This window comes from Protopterus annectens, chromosome 15.part0 (genome assembly GCF_019279795.1).
Source record: "Protopterus annectens isolate FY-2018-M chromosome 15.part0, PAN1.0, whole genome shotgun sequence".
Taxonomy (NCBI): Eukaryota; Metazoa; Chordata; order Ceratodontiformes; family Protopteridae; genus Protopterus; species Protopterus annectens.
In genome coordinates this window covers 477,284,683-477,306,941 of record NC_056749.1, presented here as the reverse complement: position 1 = coordinate 477,306,941, position 22,259 = coordinate 477,284,683, and the positions used below count along the sequence as shown (strand labels likewise).

Below are 22,259 nucleotides of genomic sequence, written 5' to 3'. Positions count from 1 at the left end.
GTGGGGTCCTAGGAGTTTTTCCAGTTATTTATTGTCTGTAATCACCATCCAGCTGTTGGTCAAGATCTTTCTGATTGTTTTATAATCTCCTGTAAAAGTACGTGTCATGCTTCTTTTTTGTTTTGTCCTCCTGTGGATCCCGGTGCTGATTTCTATTTAGCCTTAGGAGTCTTTCAGAGAGATCCCTCAAAATGGGGTCCACTGCCTCTTTTAACATTCTGATGGGGTTCAGGATAGAATTCAGTAAGCTATTGCTACACCCACTAGCCAGGAAGTCTTGGTGTAGAATAATTAGATTTGTGATGAAATCTCTAAGCTCTTTGGAGACATGTGCAATTCTCATCCAATGAGATTTTATAACATTTCTCTTTGTGATCCGGGGATGCATACTTTTACAGTGCAGCAGCATATTAAGCCTAGCTGGTTTCCTGACAGGTTATTGTAAAGACATTTGTTTTCGGTGTCCTTATCTATGCTGATGTCTAAAAAGCTGACTGAGGACTTGCTGGGAGAGGTTGTGAATCTTAGGAAGGTACTGATATGATTGTAAAAGTCATTCAGTGTGGTTTCATCCCCCTCCCAGATGACAAAGATGCCATCAATGAAATGAAGATAGCATTTCATCGATGAAAATATGGGCTTTGGTACACTGTATCCACCTCCTCCCATTTTCTAAGAACCACATTGGTCAGGCATGGGACTACGGCCATCCCCATAACTATTCCAGCAGTCTGCTTATAAAATTTGTTGTTAAACTTGAAGTAGCTGTTCCTAAGGGCTAGATCCAATAAATTTCCTAAAACTTCTGTACCTCTTGGTAATACTTTCCTGTCCTTCCTATGTGCCTCTGCTACGCTTCAATACAGTAGTTTTGTGAAAGCACAGTATAAAGTGCTTCCACATCTACTGTGACCAGGATTGTGGAACTATTGACTGGAATATCTCTAATTTTACCCAGAAAATCCAGAGTCTAAAATAAAAGATTTGACAGCTTCTGCCACTGGTTTTACCTGGGCATCAAGATTGATGGATTTTGTCTCAGTTATAGAACCACCACTTTCCACAACCGGTCTGTAGGAAGGATCAGATATATTTTTATGTGGTTTTGGGATCCCAGAGAAACTTGATATTTTGGGTGGGGGTGACCAAAAAGTCAAAAAATCTTGGCATCTATTAATTCATCCTCATGTGGCATTCTTAGTTGCACCCTCAAAATCTGTTATTGTCAAGTATGGCCTCAATCTTGCAATTATAAGTGGCTGTATCTGTGACTAGGATGACTTTCCCCTTATCAACCTTCCTGATTCTGCTAGTCTTATCTTTCTTCATATTTTTGTGGATATCAGCCTTGCATTTCCTCTCATATGCACTTGTCATTTGTATCAGTGTTGCTTCCATCCTTATTTTTGTAATTAAAAAATATATTAAGATTCAATGTACTCACATGCAGATTAATGTCCATCACAGTTTCCACCAATTTACTTCCATTAAAAGGTATAAAAGTCAGACCCTTATCTAAGATTGTTTGCTCTAGATGAGTCAATGGTTTTGTTGTGTGGTTCCAGACCTTAGTCCTATTTTGTTGTTGGTTCTGGTGGATCCCTTTTGTTGTGCTGATTTCTCCAAATCCCTCAGCTCCCTGACCCCTTTCCAGAATTTGTTCCTCTGTTGTTGGTGCCCTTATGGAAACTACTGAGTCAGGGTGAAAGGTTGCTCCACTGTCTACCTCCCTATTGGGGTCTGGTGGTTCCAGTTGGTGGGTGTCTCCCTCCGTGGTGTTATCCATTTGTCCTGTTGGCTCATGCTGGTGTTGGCTACACCTAAGTCAGATCCAGGCTCCTGATGCCCCTAGTGAAAATCATGCCTGTTGTCCTCTTCCAAATATCTCTGGTCAGCAATAAGTGTAGCTAGGCTCTGTTGTCTTCCAACCTCATGCCTAGAGTGATGATAAGGTTTGCCATGCTTCCAGTGCCCAGCAAAATGTTTCCTGCTATTATGCCTAGATGGATATCTCCTTCTGCTGGTTGAAGTATAATAGTTTTGTGTTTCTTGCTTGTCCCTTAAGTCGCCCTTGATTTTTCCATTTTCTTCTCCTTAACTTTGTTTTCAAAGTCTGGAAGGGGAGTCAGGGTTGTCCTTGCATACATTCTCCAGGTTTAGTATCTTGTTGATAGTCACATCCTGTTGAATTTTGTTATGCTTGCGGATCCCACCTAGTTTCAGACTAGCATCCTTTAAAGCTGTGTCCCACTCCCTGATTAAGTCCTCCTCCAAGTTGATCCAAATTGGTTTCTTGAACAGCATTAGTCCACTAGGAATCAGTTCTTTTTCAATAATGCTCCTGAGGTAAATTTCTTCCTAGTATAGTCCTTTCAGTCTGTTTAATCGTTTCTAGAGGAGAAAAAAGTTGTCTATATGACTGTGTTGGATGTTTTCTGTTGGTGAGCCATCTGTATGGTCCTCATGCTTGGTGTGCTGTGTTAGGCTTACCCAGGTAGCTGTCTTCAGAAGGTTTTTAAGTCTTGAGTTATCTGCTTCCATATTGCTGGTGGCCTTCTTAAAGTGATTCTCTCAATTGGATAACTCCTTGGGAGTACTGAAGATGAGAGTGAATGGGGATATGAAGATAGGCATCCATTATGTCTAGAGAGACCAGAAAAGCCTGAGAAAGCAAGACAGTAAAGAGAAACTGGAGTGAAGCATTCAGAAATAATTAATCTTTACAAGGTATTGAGAAAGGAGAGGTCGAAGAAATATCCAGGAGTAAATCCTGTTCCTTACTGGGATACAGTAACAAGACAGATGGTTCTCTGAGCCTATTGATCCTACAGGACCACAGAAAAGTGAGGAAGTTGGTCTGCAGGAGGTTTCGGGAGACCTGAGAAGAAGGAAGGGATTTTTCACACCATAAAATAACCATGATGGATGACAGAAAGTACCCGAGTCTGAGTTAATCTGTTACCAGACAGTAAGATACAGGAGAACCTGGCCAAGGGGAAACAGAGAAAATATGTCATATGGAGACAGATTTTATCCTGAAAAGGGGGCTTTTGATTCTTAGAAGTTTGGGTGGGCTTATCAGAAAGCATGCACTTAAAAACCCTTTTTCCTTTAAAAGGCTTACAAGGTTGCCTATGAACAAAAGCAGATTTAGAAGGATAATTTCTCTGAAATTTGGAGATAGGAGAAACAGAAATTTGTTTAAGTTCCTGCATAACTTTACCTCTGTAAAGTCTTAAGCAGGTTAGCAGTAGGAGTACCAACGATTAGGTTGTCCAAAGCAGCATCTAGGAGCTTGGCCTTAATATCATCAGGTATGGCATGGAGGGAAAGCCAAGAGTATCTTCTCATAACTGAGCCTGAGGCAACAGCTCTAGAAGACGTAGCAGCTGCATTATAACTACATTTGAAAGAGTGACGGGCTACCTGCAAAGTGGAAACTCAATGTAGAAAAGGCAGTAGTATTGCTTTCAAAGTTAGGAAGGTCTGTCAAGACTCCCTAAGTTGAGACAAAAGAGCCAGAACATACCTGGTCGTATGGGGTCTGATAATTTATGGCCATAAAGGCCAAAGTAGCAGAAGTATAAACTTTTTTTCACCAGCCTCTCCATAGCCCGACTGTCTGAGAAAAAGATGAAAGTTTGGATGGCTTGTAAACAGAAACAGAGACCACATCAGTGTCTGAAGAAGGACACTTGTAAAAGTACTTAAAGGCCTCAGGTACCTTATAAGAGTAATCAGACTTTTTTGGGGCCAGGGGTTGGGAATCAGGAGTCAAAAAAGCATCTGCAAATGTATCCAGGAAAGCAGCCAAAACAGGGTAAACAGCAGAAGGTTTGGGAGGTTCTATTTGCAAAAGCTCATAATACCTCTTGTGGATGTCAGAATCCAGGAAGCATTCCCAATTAAAATGTTTAATCATGCAAAACAAAATGTCCCCAAAGGACAACTTCCCAAAGGGAGAATGAGAACTCAAGGAATCCTATTCCTCTGATCACAGTCTAAGGGTGAAGGGATTTGTGAGGAATAGACCAAGGATTTATCCCCTGAATCCAACTCTTCATCCAAGGAATTACATTCCCCAGTTACTCTGGCTGGAGTAGAAGACCAAGAAGAAGCAGTTAGAGATAATCACTTAGGGGGCTTCAAGGCCATCAGGACTCTGAACAAACTCTAGTCTTGTCATTCTTTCTAAGGATCTTCAGCAATGGGAGGAATGCCTAGACTCTTTAAGGCTCCCTGGAACCTTAGGCTCTTCAGAAATGATCATTCATAGCTCCTCCTCAATGTCTGCAGCAGATGTTTTCGCAGCCTCAGAGGAAGTGTGAGAAGCTGGTTCCCTGCCAGCCTCTAACAGGGTTGTGGCAGAGGGAATTGGCTTCGACACCACACATTCTTCCAAGGCTTTGTCCACCTGGACAGAGATGTCCAGTGAAGACTGAAGAGCAGCAGATTTAGACCAAGACTTGTTAGTCTTCTTTTTGAGAGATGGCTGTACCTCTGACTGGGCAGATTTGGCCATGATACTTTGTATCAAAAGCTTGAGATGTTGGTTCTCAAGTTAGATGGACAATGAAGACAGACAGTAATTTCCATATCACACCAATGGCCTACTAGTCTTCTGATAAACGAGCCACCATTATTTTTTTATTTTTTATTATACATTTGTTAACCAGGAAAGCACACTGAAGACAACTGTCCTTTTCAGGAGCAACCAGGGAACACCATCTAGTTAAGTGACGTGCCCACAGTGACAAGTAGATAAATGGAGGTGAAAGGAATCCAACCCTGCACCATGGGATACAGTAAGCAGCTTGTTAACAGCTTACACCATTAATTCTCAACACTAACTGCCATAGATAACTGGGTCATCAACGGAATGATGTTTTAAAGATCATTATGACTACATCAAGTAAATATAATAACAAATGCTAATAAAAATAATATATACATTAAAAACGCTTTAAACTGTTCATAATGTCCCAGGTTAAGACAGAGGAAATAGATTTTAAAAAGTACATACCATTTGATCCGGGTGGTCCAGGTAGACCTGGAAGTCCTGGGAATCCAATACTTCCAGGAATTCCAGGTAATCCAGTTGCTAGAATTCCATCATCTCCCACATCTCCTTTGGAACCAGGGATGCCTTGTGGTCCTTGTTGTCCAGTGGGTCCTAAAAGAAAAAAAAAAAGTTATAAGTTGAACATCTTCACTATAACCAAACCAATATGAATACACCAGATTTAGACTAATGAGTATAATGTCCTATTCTATCCAAAGGCATACACCTTTAAAGCACACATGCAGTGGGATTCCTGACCAGATGAAACATTCAGAAGAAATTCACCAGGGTCTACTCAAGCTCTATATACCTTTCCCTATACAAGCATATTCTGACCAGTTCATCCATATTTTTTTTCTTAACCAGTCAGTATTCATGAATTATGACAAAGGGAAAGAAACATCTTTTGCCAGTTTTATTTTGTTCACTGAAGGCAATTACTACTTTGTTTTTGGCATACAGAATTTCACTAAATGCTCTTGTGGTTTACTTTTTGACAAGACATCAGTAGATAATTCTTTACAACTGGTAGTAGTTTCTTTCTGTAACACATGGCCTGCCTCAATCAAAAGACAGCATGAATTTTAAACAAAAGCTCCAAGATCAGAAAAAGAAAAGTAAGAGCTCTTTTATGACTGGAACTATCTCCTAAAGTCTAGAAGGTTTGCTTCAGTCATTAGGTAGCAGTAGTCTAAAGCTAAAGTCTCATCACCATATGAAAAGACCCCCTCACACTCAACAAGAGCTTTAAGACATTTCTTTATCTACATTTGGGAAATGATCATGCTACCAAATCAAACAGTAATGATTACTGTCAATCAGGCATGGTAAGAAGCACAAACTCTTTTGACACTCATAATAAATACTAAGCTTCAATAGCACTATTTTATTCATTTTATTTACTTATTTACATTTGTTTACTGGGATGATCCAACTGGGCAGAGCCCCTTTTCAGCAGAGGCCAGTGGAGAAAAGCTACACATGAATTTACACAAAACACTACGTTTTAACAATACAATTTTCAAACAGTTGCACAACAGAAGTAAGCAGAAAATTCTAAAATTTATAAATACACATCAGCAACATACATTAAGCAAATATTTAACAATAACAATATGAGTATACCTTATATAACGAATTAAGATAAATTTTAGATTATAAGCAGAACAACATGTGTAGAAGCATAAATATGAAATAGCCAGATGAGACAATGAAGTAATGAGAGAAAGAGATCAGAGAATATCAGTTGGGAGTAAAAATTAAGCTAGAAGAAATAGCATTTTAGTGGGCCTTTATCTCCCTTCTGAAACTGTACCAGACAGTATTAGTGAATGCGTTAGAAACTGTCCTGTACTAGTACTTATCTGTAAGGAATAATGGCAGACTGATCTGCTTTTCATTCTGATATGACTTAATTTTCAGAATTTTATCAGCTGAACTTTTATAAAGTCCTCTGCAGTGGGTGGCTCACTTCCTTTGCCCCTCTTGAGTGGCTACTCCAAGGATCACAAGCTTTTTTTGAAAAAGGAGAGTATGTTTCCTTTAGTCCATGAATGTGTAACCTTATCTATTTGCCATCTGTCCTTGAACCCCATCTAAATGTGTTTCTAAAGGCAAGAAATGATATGGACTACGTGGAAATAAAATTATACTGTTATAGTTTGAGAAATTCTTTAATGCGGCTTGAAGAAGAAGCTAGAATAACTATATACTACAGACAGTGGTAAAAGCAAAAAATAACCACTTCAGACAACAGTCAACTTGTACACTGAATACATGTGAGGATCCATCAGCACTGGGAGGAAAACCTGTGTAGAATCCTAAGGGGTTTCCTAAAAGTATCACAGAATGTTAATAAGAACCTGAAAGCATAAAGAGAGATTCAGGGCAAGATGCAAGGAAGAATTGCCCTTCTTGTAATATACAAATGTAACAGTTACTAAATCAGTAGCTAGGAGTAGGGCAGAAAATACTATTGCTTTTAGGTAGAAGTCAATGCATTGTTGTTCTGTATGTGGAATGTACGGTTTTGCTGAATTAATGTAGCCTGGAGCTATGCTATGTTATCTTCAAGTTCATGAAAATTAAAAAATGCAACACTTAACTTCCAAGTCAACTGTTTTTTTTTTTGTTTTTGTTTTTGGCAACTCAAAGCCATTTCCTAGTACCTAGAGTGAAAGTTCAAACTATAGTGCTTGGTGAAGATAGTACATTTGTGTAAGTAAACTTACCATAACAGTAGATGCTCGAATGATCACTACTGCAGTAGCCTTAGCTATATGGGATTATATCCTGCTTAGAATATAATACCTGGTCATCTTCCAAAGATTCAGGGCACCTTCCATGCATCCAAACCATTAGTCAGCTTGAGCTGAGCTGATAAAAAAAGGCAGGATTGGGCACCAAGCCCATCAGAGCTTTCATGCCAACAGAGAGAGGGAGGCTGAACCCTGAAAGGATAGAAGTACAATGTTAAAAACAACAAATACTAAATGTCCACAACCTTGAAAAAACAACACACTAAAAAAACAACTGGGGTTGGAGGGAGGAAGCGACTACAGCAGCAGTGATCATCTGAACACCTACTGTAAGTTTACTTATACAACTGTGTTCAGCATTTTGATCACTACTGCAGTAGCATTAACTACAAGGGTAGCTTACCCTAGCTTACTACATTTTGGAGGTCTACGGAGAAAGGTTCAGGATCCCCCGGGCAATGGTCCTTGCAAAGCTTTATCTGGACCAGGGGGAGGAATCAAGCTTGTAATACCATGTAAACATATGTACAGAGGACCATATTGCTGCTTTTAGAATACTTCTAGAATCCTACCCTTTCCAAAAAGTCATAGATGAAGTCAAGGCCCCAGTAGAGTGAGCAATGATCCTGCCTGGAATAGTTTTGTTTTGGTGAGTATAACAAAAGGCAATAGCCTTATACAACTATTCAGAAATAAATAAAACAACAGGCTACTGACCAAAATCCCCAAAAAACTTTAATGAACTGTAATGCCTCGGCTAACAAGCCTTCAGTTCATTAGAGTTCATTAAAGCTTTTTGGGAGTTTGGTCAGTAGCCTGTTGTTTTTATTTATTAATTTGTCTTTTGTCAGTTATATTTTTTGACCATTCAGAAATAGTCTGTTTTGACACAGGTTGCCCCTTCTTACCTTCCCAAGAAATGAACATTTGATCCAAAGATCTGAAAGACTTACTTCTGTCAAGATAGCACTTGTCTGTGGACATCCAAGTTATGGAGTATCCCTTTCACCCTCATTTTTAGGTTAAGTAAGGATAACAGGAAGATGGATAATTTGTCTTAAAGTAAACTTTCATACCACTTTAGGCATAAAAGGATTCGTTCTCAAAGAAACCCTGTCTCTGTAGAAAAGGATATAGAGTTCACTCACTATAAAGGTTTCTAACAAGATATCCTTCTTGCAGAGATTACAGCAATCAGTAAAACTGTTTTCTATGTCAGGAACCTTAAGTCAGCTGGGTTAGCTGGTTCAAATGCAGCGTGTGTTAGCTTCTTTAACACAAAATTAAGATCCCAAGGAGAGGCCACCGGTTTTCTTCGAGGCCTCCTATGCAAAACTCCTTTCAAAAACATGTTGATGTAAGAATGCATTAAAAGAGGAGGATCCATGGGCAGACATACTGAAATGTCCGGAAACCTAACCTTGATGGAATAATAAAAAGGCCATAGGCTAGTAACTCAAACAAATACAGTAAAACCAAAGAACAACTAGCCCTGAAACAGTGCTGATTATGTTGTGGGCACCAACTAGAAAAATGTTTCCATTTGTTAATATAGGATTTTCAACTAGTAGGCTTTCTTGCCTCCATTAGTACTTGCTGTATGTCCTCAGTAAAAAGGTGCATAATGGGAATTAAGATCCTATCTTCCAGACAGGATGAAGCTGATCATGGTCGGGTATATCAAACATCCCTGATCTTTTATGAGAAATCCATTCTGTAAAAGAGCTTGTGGTAATTGCTCCTGCATATTTACAAAATAAGGGAAAACCACCATTGCTTGGGCCAAAAGGGCATCACCACAATGAATTTGGGGGATTCCTCTTAAATCTACAGAAGTACCCTGGATATTAGTGGAAAGGGTGAGAAAGCATACAGGAACATTTCTGTAGAAGGAAAAGAAAAGCATCTGTCTTCCAGGCCATCTTGCATGGAGTCCTAGAGTAGAATCTTGCCATCTGATTCTTCAGAGAGGCAGCAAATAGGTCTACATGAGGAACTACCAACAGATGGATAAAATCTTGGAATGCCCCCTGATCAAGTTTCCATTCATAAGGGTCTGCCCTTGCCCTGCTCACTTTTCTGCCACACAAGTTTGCTCTGACAGAATGTATGATACCTCTGGAGTGAGATAGCTGTGAAGCTATATCTTAAGCTAATATTTCTTGTCTGAAAGAGGATATGACCCAGATCCCCCTTGCTTGTTAATCTTCCTCATAACTGTGGTATTATACGTAACAACATGAAGAGGTCCGTGGGAAAAAGATGACTTAGAGAGCTGAGTGCCTTGATCAGGGCAAGCATCTCTTTTACATTTATGTGCTTGCATCTGCCCTTGGTGTCCCACAAACATTACACTTGTATCCGTCCTGAAACTGCTCCCCAAGCAATGTATGAGGCATCTACAGAAATGTTCCTGTATGCGACTACTTTCTGGATTTAAGTATCTTTGCTTTTTTTTTTCACTAGGAATAGCTTCTGTAGCTTACCCTGAACTAGCTTGAACTGTTTTTTAACTGTTTGCTGCATTATTTTAAAATCTGCACTTAAAGTTACATTTTAGTCGAATTTGATCAAATGTTTGTTTGTTTGTTTAATTTAACTGTGGAGGCTGCCCACTAAAGTGTGCTAGCCTGTGTAACTAATTTATCACTGTTTCTGCATTTTCTCTGTGTTTCTACCAAAAAAACAAAAAAAACAAAAAAAAATCCTTGTTTTCCCGCCTCTCCTCCACTAGTTTAGGCCAGTTTACAGGCATTGCTGTATTCTGGACTGTGGTGTAGTTCCTGTGTTGTCCATTACCTTACTTGGATAGAAGGAAGTTTCTTTGCTCACCAGTGGGAGTGGGGAGCATTGAGCAGCCTACCTGTCCCTGTAGGAAGTGACCTCAGCACAAGAAGTTGTAGTAATTGGTTGTTTTGGACCATTTCTAGCTCTTTTGTAGTTCACTGTTTAAAATCCGCGTTTGCACGGCTTTGCGTGGTTGTGCGCATAGCGCAGCGCCAGTTAAACTTCTTCTAGCTCTGCCAGGTCTGCTCTTCAAATTTTCCCTTAAGGAAGCTCTACTCTTAGTATAATCAGACTACTCACTATATTATAAGCCTAGCACTTGTTCTCAATACTTCTCTACTAAGTAAGCACTCTCGTACTAAGTAAAGCACTACATCTACCTACCACCCCTGTGAATATCCACTTCCCTTAAAGGTACAGCACTCCCTTATACTGTTCTAGCATGTCGAGTGGTAGATTACTGGCATAGTCTCCAATTCAGCTGGTCAATCTGGGTATCTTGAGACAATGCTACAATTGTCTCATGTACACAGACAACCCTCTCCTCCTCCCAACAAACACAAATACATGTGAGAGATGCAACTATATAGCTAAACTGGAGGCTGAACTCTCTCAACTCAAGGCTCGCATGACCAGACAGGAGGAGATGGCAACCACACACACAACAATCCCAGTCCCACATAGACCTACCACAACTGCAACCCAAACACATAAAAACACAAAGACATACTCGGAGGCTCTAATAAAAAACTTACCAAAACAACAGAGGCTCCCAAAGCAGACATCCAAAAATCCACCACCTCAAAACAAAACACATGCAACACATACTTCAATAAATCAGTGTGTCAACCAATCACAGCCCTTAAGACCAAACACCTTGCCTGATACACTAGTAATAGGTGACTCAATAGTCAGACACACTGATGTCCAGCTAACCAGGCTGAACAAGGAGAAGGTGACTGTGAGCTGTCTATCGGGAGCTAGGATCCACCACATAACACATGCACTCAAGTCACTCCAAAGCAAGTACAAATATGACTCCGTCATTGTCCATGCTGGTGTGAATGACCTGAGACGTACCTCCCTGGACTACATGAAAAGAGACATGGAGGAGCTCTCCGATTATGTAGCCCAGGCTGGTATGACCCTGACCCTGAGTAGCATCTTGCCCTCACCAAGAATGATACCACAATACAAAGACAAGATGATCAGCTTTAACAATTGGCTCAAGTACTGGTGTCATTCTAAGGGGATCCAATGTCTGTCTGCCTGGGATGACATGTTGGACAAGCCACGCTGCTTCGCAAGGGATGGCTTACACCTGTCACCACTGGGCTTCCAGATATTGGCTAAGGCTCTTGCCACCCCATAGTGCCTTTTTAGGCAAGGCTCAAAAGACAAACCCACCTCCTTAGAAAACAAAAATGGAAAAAATCTAAGGGTAATGCTGCTCAATGCCAGAAGTCTAAATCTCAAGATGCAGGTACTTGATGCACTCCTCAGCATGGAGAACATCAACGTCTGTGCAGTAACTGAAACCTGGTTCAAGGCTCCTGAGAGCACCCCAGTGCTACCAGGCTATACCTCATATCATGCTTTTCGCCCCAAAACCGGGCGAACCACAAAGGAGGGGAGTGTCCATATTCATCAAGGACACCCACACCTCCAGGTTAGTAGCAACACATGAAGCATCAGAGACCATACAGGTGCAACTAACCATAGGCAAAACTGCTATACAACTGGTAGCATGTTACAGACCACCCTCCCAATCTCAAGAACACCACTCAGCCTTCCTGAAGACATTGGAGGATATGAATGTATCACAAAATACCATCATACTGGGAGACTTCAACTACCCAAACATAGATTGGGTACATTATTCTAGCCCTAATACCCTAGCCCAAAGGTTCCTGGAATTCATAAATTCAAATGCACTGGAACAACTAGTCACCTCTCCCACTAGGGAGATAATATACTAGACCTGATCATCACAAACATGGGGACAAAATGCTCCACACTGGAAGTATACCCCTCACTAGTGAGATCTGACCACAAACTAATCACCCTGGATATACATATCCCACCTCCACCCCAGCACAAAAGACCACAGTGAAAAACATCTCAAAAGCAGACTTCACTTTTCTTAAGACTGAGATGGTATCCTTTAAGCCCACTGTGCCAGTGGATACCACATCCCACAATGCCGAATCCTTCACAAATGCTTTCTATGGACATCTCCAAGAATGCATGGATCATGCAATCCCAAACAAATCCAAGTCCCTCTCCACCAAAGGTAAGCGTCCTGTCTGGTGGACCTCAGCCATAAACAAATTGTATAACAAAAGAAGGAAGCTACTGCATGTCAGAGCAAAATCCCATGAAGGGAAGACATCTCTGATCAACATTAGCAGAAAACTACGTTCTCTCATAAAAACATCCAAGGCCAACTTTGAGAGAAAAATCGCTAAGGACACTAAAGATAACTACAAAGCCTTCTTCAGCTATGTTAGAAACCTGGGCAAAAACCCTCAGATATGCTCAGAGTTGGTTCACAACAACAAAAAATACACTGAACCCACAGATATTGCCAACATTCTGGCTGACAGGTTCAGTGCAAATTTCTCCCCTCCTTCACCCCCAAAAGAAGAAATACTTATCCCAGCTGAATGTAATCTCTCTGTCATCTCAGATGTCCAAGTGAGAACCACCTAAACAAAGCAAAAACACAGCATCAATGGGACCTGATGGTATCCCGGGTTGCGTGTTACGTGAACTCAAGAGGAGCTAAACCCACACATAAAATGCTATTTAACCTTAGCCTTACTTTGGGATATGTACCTGAACACTGGCGTACAGCAACAGTGGTCCCACTCCACAAGGGGAGTGCCTCTACAGACCCTGGAAACTACCGCCCCATAAGCTTAACCAGCCTGGTCTGCAAAGCTATGGAAAGAATCATTATGGAACTCATAAACAGAGACATAGGGGACCTACAGACACTTGACCCCACCCAGTTCGGCTTTGTAAAGGGCAGATCCTGCCTTTTAAACCTGGTTGACTTTTTCGAAACAGTCACTAGAGCCATTGATGAGGGCAAAGCAGTCCATACAGCATACCTGGACTTGGCTAAGGCCTCCGACACAATACCCCACTCAGGCATCATAGATAAGCACAACAGCTTAAAAGTAAACCCTTATGTCACTAGATGGGTTTCAAACTGGCTAAAGGACAGAACCCATAAAGTTAAAATCGCTGGAGCAATGTCAGACTCAAAGCCAGTCACAAGTGGTGTCCCACAGGGATCTGTCCTGGGACCCCTCTTGTTCGGCATTTATTTCTCAGATGTTAAAGCAAACATGGGAGGGCTGTGGCTGACAAAGTTCGCAGATGACTGCAAACTAGGTGCCATAGTCGATACACCAGCAGACACACACATCCTACAAAAAGGCCTCACAGAAACGGACAACTGGTGCTGGAGTCACAGCCTTAAACTAAATGCCAAAAAATGTATAGTCATCCCCTTTGGGAAAAACAAAGTACCCACAAATGATCACATAGACAGCAACCCACTGAGTACGGAAAAAGTAATCAGAGACCTAGGGACCCTAGTCGACAGCGACCTCTCATTTGACACCCACGTTGCCAAAGTGGTTAGAAAAACATTCTACCTTGCACACCTCATCATGAAGGGATTCACATCCAGATCCAAGGATGTCATTGTACCCCTATATTCCTCCCTCATCAGACCCATGATTGAGTACAATGCCCCATTTGGTATGTACCTCACCCGGCATTTACAACAGCTGGAGAGACCACAAAAGTACCTCACCAAGAGGATCAAGGGTCTCCAACATATGTCTTATTCTGCCAGACTAAAGAAACTTCAGCTCTATTCAGTAGCATAACGCCTGCTCAGAGGTGATCTCTGCCTGACGTAGAACGCCATGTCCAATCAGGATCTGATGGACATGCTCCACCTCAAAAAAACCAAATCCATCAGGACCACGAGAGCTAAAGACTTAAACCTCGGCACAAGTATGAATGGGACATACTGGAGGGATAGATTCATAACCCAGAGGCTTCCCATGCTTTGGAACAAGATCCCAGTTCATATTAGGCAGAGCCCCTCACTGACTCTCTTCAAGAGAAATCTTGATGAGTGGATGGGAGATCGTAAGTTTACCCCAGGGGTCACATCTGTGTCACTGCTAGACAGGGGCACAGTAAACTAATTCTATTATATAAGGGGACCTTCATTGTGTCACTACTAGACAGAGGCACAGTATTCTAAATTTATTCTGTACATTTTTGTACCATTTCATGGGGTGGCAAAAGCCACATCACTATGGCTAGGCTTACAAATGCCCCAGGGCAGATAGCCTAGTACTATACTATGAAACTATGAAACTATGAAACTATCTGTAGTGACTGACTGCTGTGGAATAGGTGGGAAAAGGACACACACAGATTTAGGGATATTCGCTGTCTCCACCGAGTGCCTTCTCTTCTGACAAACCCCAGCTTTGGGATTTGGGAAGACAAAGGATGCTGGTGCTTCGACCAAAGGTACTTCAGATACCATTATATCCTTCTCATGTGGAGCCTTTCCAGGGGTATCATGAGAATCACAGATGCCATGAAACCCAAAATCCTGATGCATTCCCTCACACAGTCAAAAATCTAAGTGAAAACCTTAGAAATAGATATAGTTAATCTATTTTTCCAGTGGACGAAAAGCTCTTTGAACTGAGGTCTCTAGCTGACCTCACAGGAAAACAATCCTGTAAGATGTCTATCTGACATCCAGGAAAACAGTCTTGTGAAGAGGAGAAGTCAAAAAAAGACTTTTGAATGTTCTCTTGGAATCCCAGCTTGTGTAAGAGTTCTCTTACCAAAGTGAGGGATTCCTGACACTTTGAATAAGACTCTGCAAAGATAATCAAGTCATCTAAACACTGAAAAATATAGACAAACTATAGCCTGCAAGAAGCAATGACTGGAGTTATACATATTGTGAGCACTCTTGGTGAAGTGGATAGTCCAAAGGATAAGGCTGAGAACTGGTAATGTGATCCAGACACACCAAACTTTAAGAAACGTCTGAAGTCTGGATGAATGGGGATATGATAAGTATCTTTTAAAGATAATGTTACCAGGAAACATTAATGAGGAATTAGAGGTAACAGGTTGTGAAGTGACATCATTTTGAATTTGGTCATTATCACAAAAAGGTTTAGGAAAGAAATACACAAAACTGGTCTACAAGCATTTTCTTTCTTTGACACTAAAACATCCTTGAATAAAAAGCTTTCCCCAACCTTAGTCATTCTGACTGATCTGACTGTCCTTGTTTTGGAAGGTTCATGCATTATTTTTGGAACTCCCCTGTCATTTTTTCTGACTGTTTATTGAGACAGTTTATTTTGTTTTTTTGAATAAACTGGATGAAGGGTTAGAGAATCCCTTTTTAAATTTTGAAAATGAGGGCTGAAAAATATTAGAGATTCTGTGTATCAACTTGCACCTTTCATCTCGCTTTTTGATAACTTCTGCAGCAGCGGGCACAAAAACTAACTAGCTATCCAAAGAAGAATTTAAAATCACATTTTTGCATCATCTAGGAGGTACTGAGAATTCAGCTAAACAAACCTTCTCAAAACAGTACCAGTGGTCATAGCCCTGGAAGAAGTATCAACCGAGTCATACACATATTGCAAACAATGAGTGGTAACTTTTACAATGGAAGAAAATAAAATTATTTAAAGCAGATTTTTCCTCAAAGTAGAAACTGCAAATAAAACATTCCTAATATTTTCACAATTCGTCAGAATAAAGTTTAGCATATGAGCCTGACAATTAAAAATTTTGAAAATCAAAGTTGCAGAAGCATACACTTTCCCCTCATACATATCAGTAATCTTCCTATCTTTGTCAGAAAGAGTAGGAATGGAACTAACCAAACATTTAGCAGCAGAAGGATTAACTAAAGCTATAGCTGCTGGGTCAGGTTTGTGAAGAGTGTATAAAATCTTAAAAGACTGAGGAACTTTATACAATCTGCCATTTTAGGCCAGCAGGCTATTAGAAATAATGCAAACAGTGACACAAATATCCTCCAGAGCTAACAGAACTGGGAGAATAGGTGATGGTTCTGGAAATTCCTTCTGTAAGACCCCATAGTATTTTCGGAGCTACTAAGAAATGTCAGTGTTCTTCCACTGAAAAGACTGACACATTCAGGAAATCAGAAACTGAGTTCTCCTCTGAGTCTGAATCATACAACTAAGGAAAAGCCCTGAATCTGTCCATTCATCTTTCTGTCCAGATTCAAAACCTTGAATCACTTCAAGAAAGGAGATATCCCTCTTTCTTTTACCAGAAACCACCTTATAAGAAGGATCAATAGCCTGAATTAAACCCTGAGCCAAACCCAGCAAACTATTTCTGTCTATGGAAATTTGAAGGGGAGCAGATACATAATTATTTTTTCATTTGTTTTTGGGAGGAAAAATGGGGTCAACAATATTACTAATTACAGAAATAATAGCTTCCCCAGGGATGAGCACAACATTCTGACTAAACAGAGAAGCCTTCCCTGTTCCCCCTCAGAGGACTGACAAGAGTGGTTCTCCCTTGGCCACTGAGGGAACCCCAACAGCCACAGAGGATATGGCTAGCTCCAAGCCCACAGTGGCTGTAGGTGTTACACCAGAGGGATCTGATGTAAAAGATGACTGGTCTGAGAGAAAAGCTATGGCCACTGTAGAGTCACCCAATTATGGCTGAGGCAAACTGCTAGCCTACTGTGGTGGGAAAGGATGTTTTTTTATTTTTTTTCCTTTTTCTGATTGACCATGGGACTGGTAGTTTGCTCCGTGGTTAAGCATAAAATGGTGCCTCTTTACCTGGGAAAACAAGCAGCAAAAGGAGGCAAAAATTTGATGGCATTAAAAGTCACTTTTTCCCATGAAACACTTTCCCAGCTCCAAAAAGTAAATACAATTTCTTTACAGAAAAAAAAGTCTTCAATTATTTTAAACACTTTTTAAACTGACAGGAAAAAAAAAGAGTGTTCCCATGTGAAAGTTCAATGAAGTCTCATGACAGTCCATTAAAACATACACTCCTAGCTTTAAAATAATTTTCCTAAACAGGAAAGTATAATAAAATAACTTCTATAAAGTAGAAAGTTTTACTTCAAAGCGAACCTGTCTGCCCAGAAAGGGAACAGCACAAGCCAACCATTGATCCTTGAAAGCATACATAGGAGCATACTGTTCCATGGCAGGAAAGCTCTGAAGGGCTTGGCAAGCAAACCTATCCTTTTAGTCAGCTAAGCTCAAGCTGACTGATGGTTTGGGCACATGGAAGGCACTCTTTAGCTTAGAAAATGGGCAGCTGTTATATCCTTGGCAGGATGTAATCCCATATAGCTAAGGTTACTACATCAGTGATCAATGTGGTGAACATATTAAGTGACAAAGAGGTGGCCTAGGCACAAATATCCTCGTTAACACTTACTAATGCAGTTAATAGAAGCATTTTGTGAAATGAACTTTCATCACATTAGCAAAAAGTCCAGTGTCTTATGATGACAAAAAAGCTATTCTATAAGCAATTGACGACAGTATTTGATCACTGCCACATCCTCATTACCTGGACCAAAGAACAAACAAAAAATGGTCTTCCTATCCACACAATTTATGCAGTAGGACCAAAAGTAATGGTGAACATTCATAATGTGGAAAGTACATTCTCTTCTGTTCTGAATCTCTATGATTAAGACCTGGAGTGAAGGTTACACTTAAGGGACATCTTTGTCTTACACCACAATTCATGCATATTTCTTAACTCAGCCATCCGTTCAATAACACTTTCAATCTGTTATTCTGATATGCTGACATCTATGCTTTCTTAATTCTATTATACAATCCATATGTCTCCAAAATCCCACAAAGCATAATGTCCTACATTATTAAATGCCTTGTTAATATATCTCCTACCACAAGTTTCACATCATCCCTTTTATTTATAACATCATCCACAATGATTTTCACATCCAGTAACAATTCTTGACATCATTTTCCTTTTATACCATATATATATATATATATATATATATATATATATATATATATATATATATATATTTTATGCAATAATATAATTCATCCTTTCTTCCATATTCCTCTGTATTATTCCCATAACATTTAATAATTCTTGTTATTTAGAATGATGGGTCTCCAAATTTTTATATCGTTCTTCTCGTATTTCTTCCATATAAATTTTAAAATCCCATTCTGTAACCCTTCATAAAGAAATCATTCATTTGATCTTTCATTCAGTACATTTACAAAATACCCTTATTTGCCAGTGCATTCCTTTCTTGTATATTCCATAACCTATGCCATTTGGGCTTGATACTAAATCAACATTTGAATTTCTTAAGTACTTCATACCAATTTACTAATAGAAATTTCTTTTTTCAAATTATTCTTTAACTTGGTCTAGAAATTTGTTTACTTTTCATTTATTCTTATTTTCAATCCTTATATACTGATGCATATTTTCTATGTTTTGTACAACAATATTCATAATTGTCTCATGTTCTTTTTACCTCTCCTTTTACATGGTTAATTTCTCTCATTATATTAATATCATCCTTTACTATTTTACCCAGATATGCAGACACATCCTCCCTTCTTTCTTGTAAATAATACTTCTGCCTAAACAGTAATGCTTTAATTTTTTCCATATCATAAAACTCTCTGTAATATTCTTTACATTGTTTAATACATTTCAATAAATGATCCCATACTTCACCTTCTCTTCTTTTCTTACATAATCCAGCCATTGAAAAAAAAACTATTTTTATACTTTTTAATTTGAATCCACCACTCAAACAAGCTTTTATACAATTCCTTTGTGGTTACAAGATATATCCATAACTTTCCACTGTCCACTCTCACCCCATAATTTCTCATTTATCCTTTTTATTCCCTTTCCTGTTTTAACATACTCCCTTTCTTCCATCACCTCCATCCATACTGCTAAATGGTCTGAAAAACCTGTCACAACTGTATTACTGTCTGCTACTCCCCAAGCTTTCTGGTAATACAAAATAATCAGTTTCAGATCCAAGCGATTCCTTTCTCTATATCTATGAATTTTGTTCCATTCGACTAATTTACCACATTTTATCAGTACCTGTTTTTTTTACCTCACTTCCTTTCTTTTAATGTCTTCCCCTTAAATAACAATTAAAGTCCCCTGCAATTGTAATTTTCATGTCAACCACCAAATTTGATGTTTGATGAAACAGATTCTCTTTCCTTGCTAGTTGTATATGCATACAATTCTATAGTTCTATAAACATGTTTTCATCTCATATCTAGAACAGTTAACCTTCCTATACTTACAAATGTTACATCTAGTATTTTCACAAAAGAGCAACTCCAGAATAACTTTAATTCCAAACTTTCATATTACATTTTCACCCCATATTTTTTTCTGTTGGCATTTTTTTACATTCTAATTCCCTTTCAATCATCATTGTTTTAATAACATTGTCAAATGTCTGTCTCCCTATATCACCCATTGGATTGCCAACTGCCTCACAGATAGAACACAGGAGATCAAAATAGGGGAAGCTACCGCCCCAAAAAGACCAGTTGCCAGTGGAATCACTCATTGGTCAGTTCAGGGACCTCTTCTTTTTAATACTTTTTTCTAGTTTATGTTGCCCTACTCATTGTGTTAAAAAATTCTGTGCTCTGAGATTATTGCCAAGGAAAAAATCTAAACAGCACTTTTTCCAAACGTATGTATGTTATTTAAATACTGATTTACAGATTATCTCAGTTCTCACAAGGTCATAGCCAGACACAGTTACTCTACAAGTCTTAATACTTTCAATCAAATGAACATCTTCCTATGATATATAGACTCTATTCAACCTGGACCATTTGCTTTATCTTAGGAAATAATATGCAAATTCTATTTGAGTCCTGCTTTTGGAACAACATCCTCCATACCAAACAATTTCATATATTTCTATTCTCCCTAGTTGTAACCTCATTTATAAGTCACCCATCATACATATCCTCGCTATTATAAATAAAATTCCAATCATCACCAATAATTAAAATACCTGGTTGAAAATATATTATGTTCCATCAAAATCATTATCAGCTCAAACTTCATCATCCTAGAAGGAATACAAATACATGCAAAGTAAACTTCATTCTTTGCCATTAACCTGTAACAACTAACATTTTCTTCTTTCTTCTTCTTCTATCACAAGTAGACACCCTGTGCATATAAGAATAATTACTCCCCGCTGCTACCATCCCTCACATTCTGCTGGGCCTATAATGCTTGCCTCTTCAAGTTCATATGTTCATTCCTGCCAAAAATGTGTTCTGCAGTATTATTTGCATCCTACACTCCTTGATAAAGTCATTATCCTTCACCTTTTATCTCTCCCAATATAACCATTTACATTAACTGTTAATACTGACAGTGCAGCCATTTTAACAAGAAACTTACTATAACTAATAATGCCTGACATTCCTATAGCACATAATAGTCCATCCAGCACCTTAGATAAACAGACTTTTTAGATGGTGATTACAACTTCTGCATTAGTTCATAGGTTCTTACTAATTATATGGCCAAGGAGACCATCAAGATACTCAGCTGCATCACACAATACTGTTGGGAAACTAGCAACGCCTCCTAGTAAGTACATTTTCTCCAAATATCTCAAATGAAAATTTGTGATTCCTAAAACAACTTCTAATCCATTTTAGAAAATATTGTTAAATTTTTTCCAAACGTATGTAAGTTATTTAAATACTCATTTCTTATGCACACAGATCACCCAAAGCTGTAAATAATTTACAAAGAAAGCAAAAAGAAGAGAAAAATACAACCATTCCACAGTGAGGAGCTAAAATTCCAGTTCAATTGCAGCTTGCTCAGGCTAAAATTTACCTAACAAAAAGCAGAGGTTGTACATGCCACACTGCACAATTTTATGTGCTTGTTCTATAATTGTAGTCTCCAACCTTTTTTGCACCAAGGACCGGTTTCATGTAAGACAATTTTCCATGGACGGCCATCACGCATGCATAATAAAGAGATTAATATTTATTTATTTGACATTTGTTTAACGGGCAGGCCCAACTGGACTAGAAGTCCATTTTCAGCCGAGACCTGGGGAGAAAAGCTCCAAAGTACAATAAAAAGACAATTGGCAATAACTACCAAATAAAGTGCACAATCTGCTTAACAGCAGAACATTGATATACTATGGTTGAAAGGTATGTAAACCTAATGGCAACCTTATTGACTTTAAGTTTATAAGAGCAACATTTAAAATCTGTCCCTATTATTTGGCTCTGTCCGGCATACCTCTCAACTGTACAGATTTTCACCGAATATCCAGATTTTTGCCTCATATATTTGGTCTACTTCTCAAAAAAATTGTTGTTTTCTGGCAAATCACTAGCAGATCATTGAGGCTTGAAGTCAGAAAATAATGACAGACAGTTGAGTACTTCATACCCCTCAGAAAATTCATGCTAATGCAAAACATGCATTTCTACCTACTTTCTAAGGTTGTAAGAGCAGTTTTTAAGTGTCTCTATTTTTGGGCCTTTGTCCCCTCATTATTTTTGGCTTTGCCCACGTTTATTGAACTAAGAGGTTGAGAGGTATGTTCCAGATTTATTGTGCGAGAGGTTGAGTAGTATGGTTGAGAGGTATGCAAACCTCATTGCTGCTGCTGCCAAAGACCACTCTCACTTTTCACTCTCTCTCTCTGACACACACACACACACACACACACACACACACACACACACACACACACACACACACACACAGAGTCTCTTCTGTTTTCATGGAGGCATTCATTCACACAGACAGACAGAAACAACACACACACACACACATACACACACACACACACACACACACACACACACACACACACACACACACACACACACACACACACACACACACAGTCTCTTTTGCAATCATACATGCATTCACTCGCACATCGCTCTCACTCTCTCCCGATCTCTCACACACAGTCACTTCCTCATTCATACCTGCATTCACTTACACATCACTCTCCTGATCTC

At 39.3% G+C, this 22,259-nt stretch overlaps 1 protein-coding gene across 3 annotated transcripts in view; it reads right to left on the bottom strand.

Moving 5' to 3' along the window:
• The window catches only part of COL4A6 (collagen type IV alpha 6 chain), a 4,024,271-nt gene that overhangs the window by 1,571,234 nt on the left and 2,430,778 nt on the right, over positions 1-22,259 (bottom strand). For all 3 annotated transcript variants that reach the window (XM_044057202.1, XM_044057203.1, XM_044057204.1), the window contains one exon: positions 5,024-5,173. In XM_044057202.1, coding sequence (XP_043913137.1) covers positions 5,024-5,173 — 150 coding nt within the window. The remainder of the gene's footprint in view (positions 1-5,023; positions 5,174-22,259) is intronic.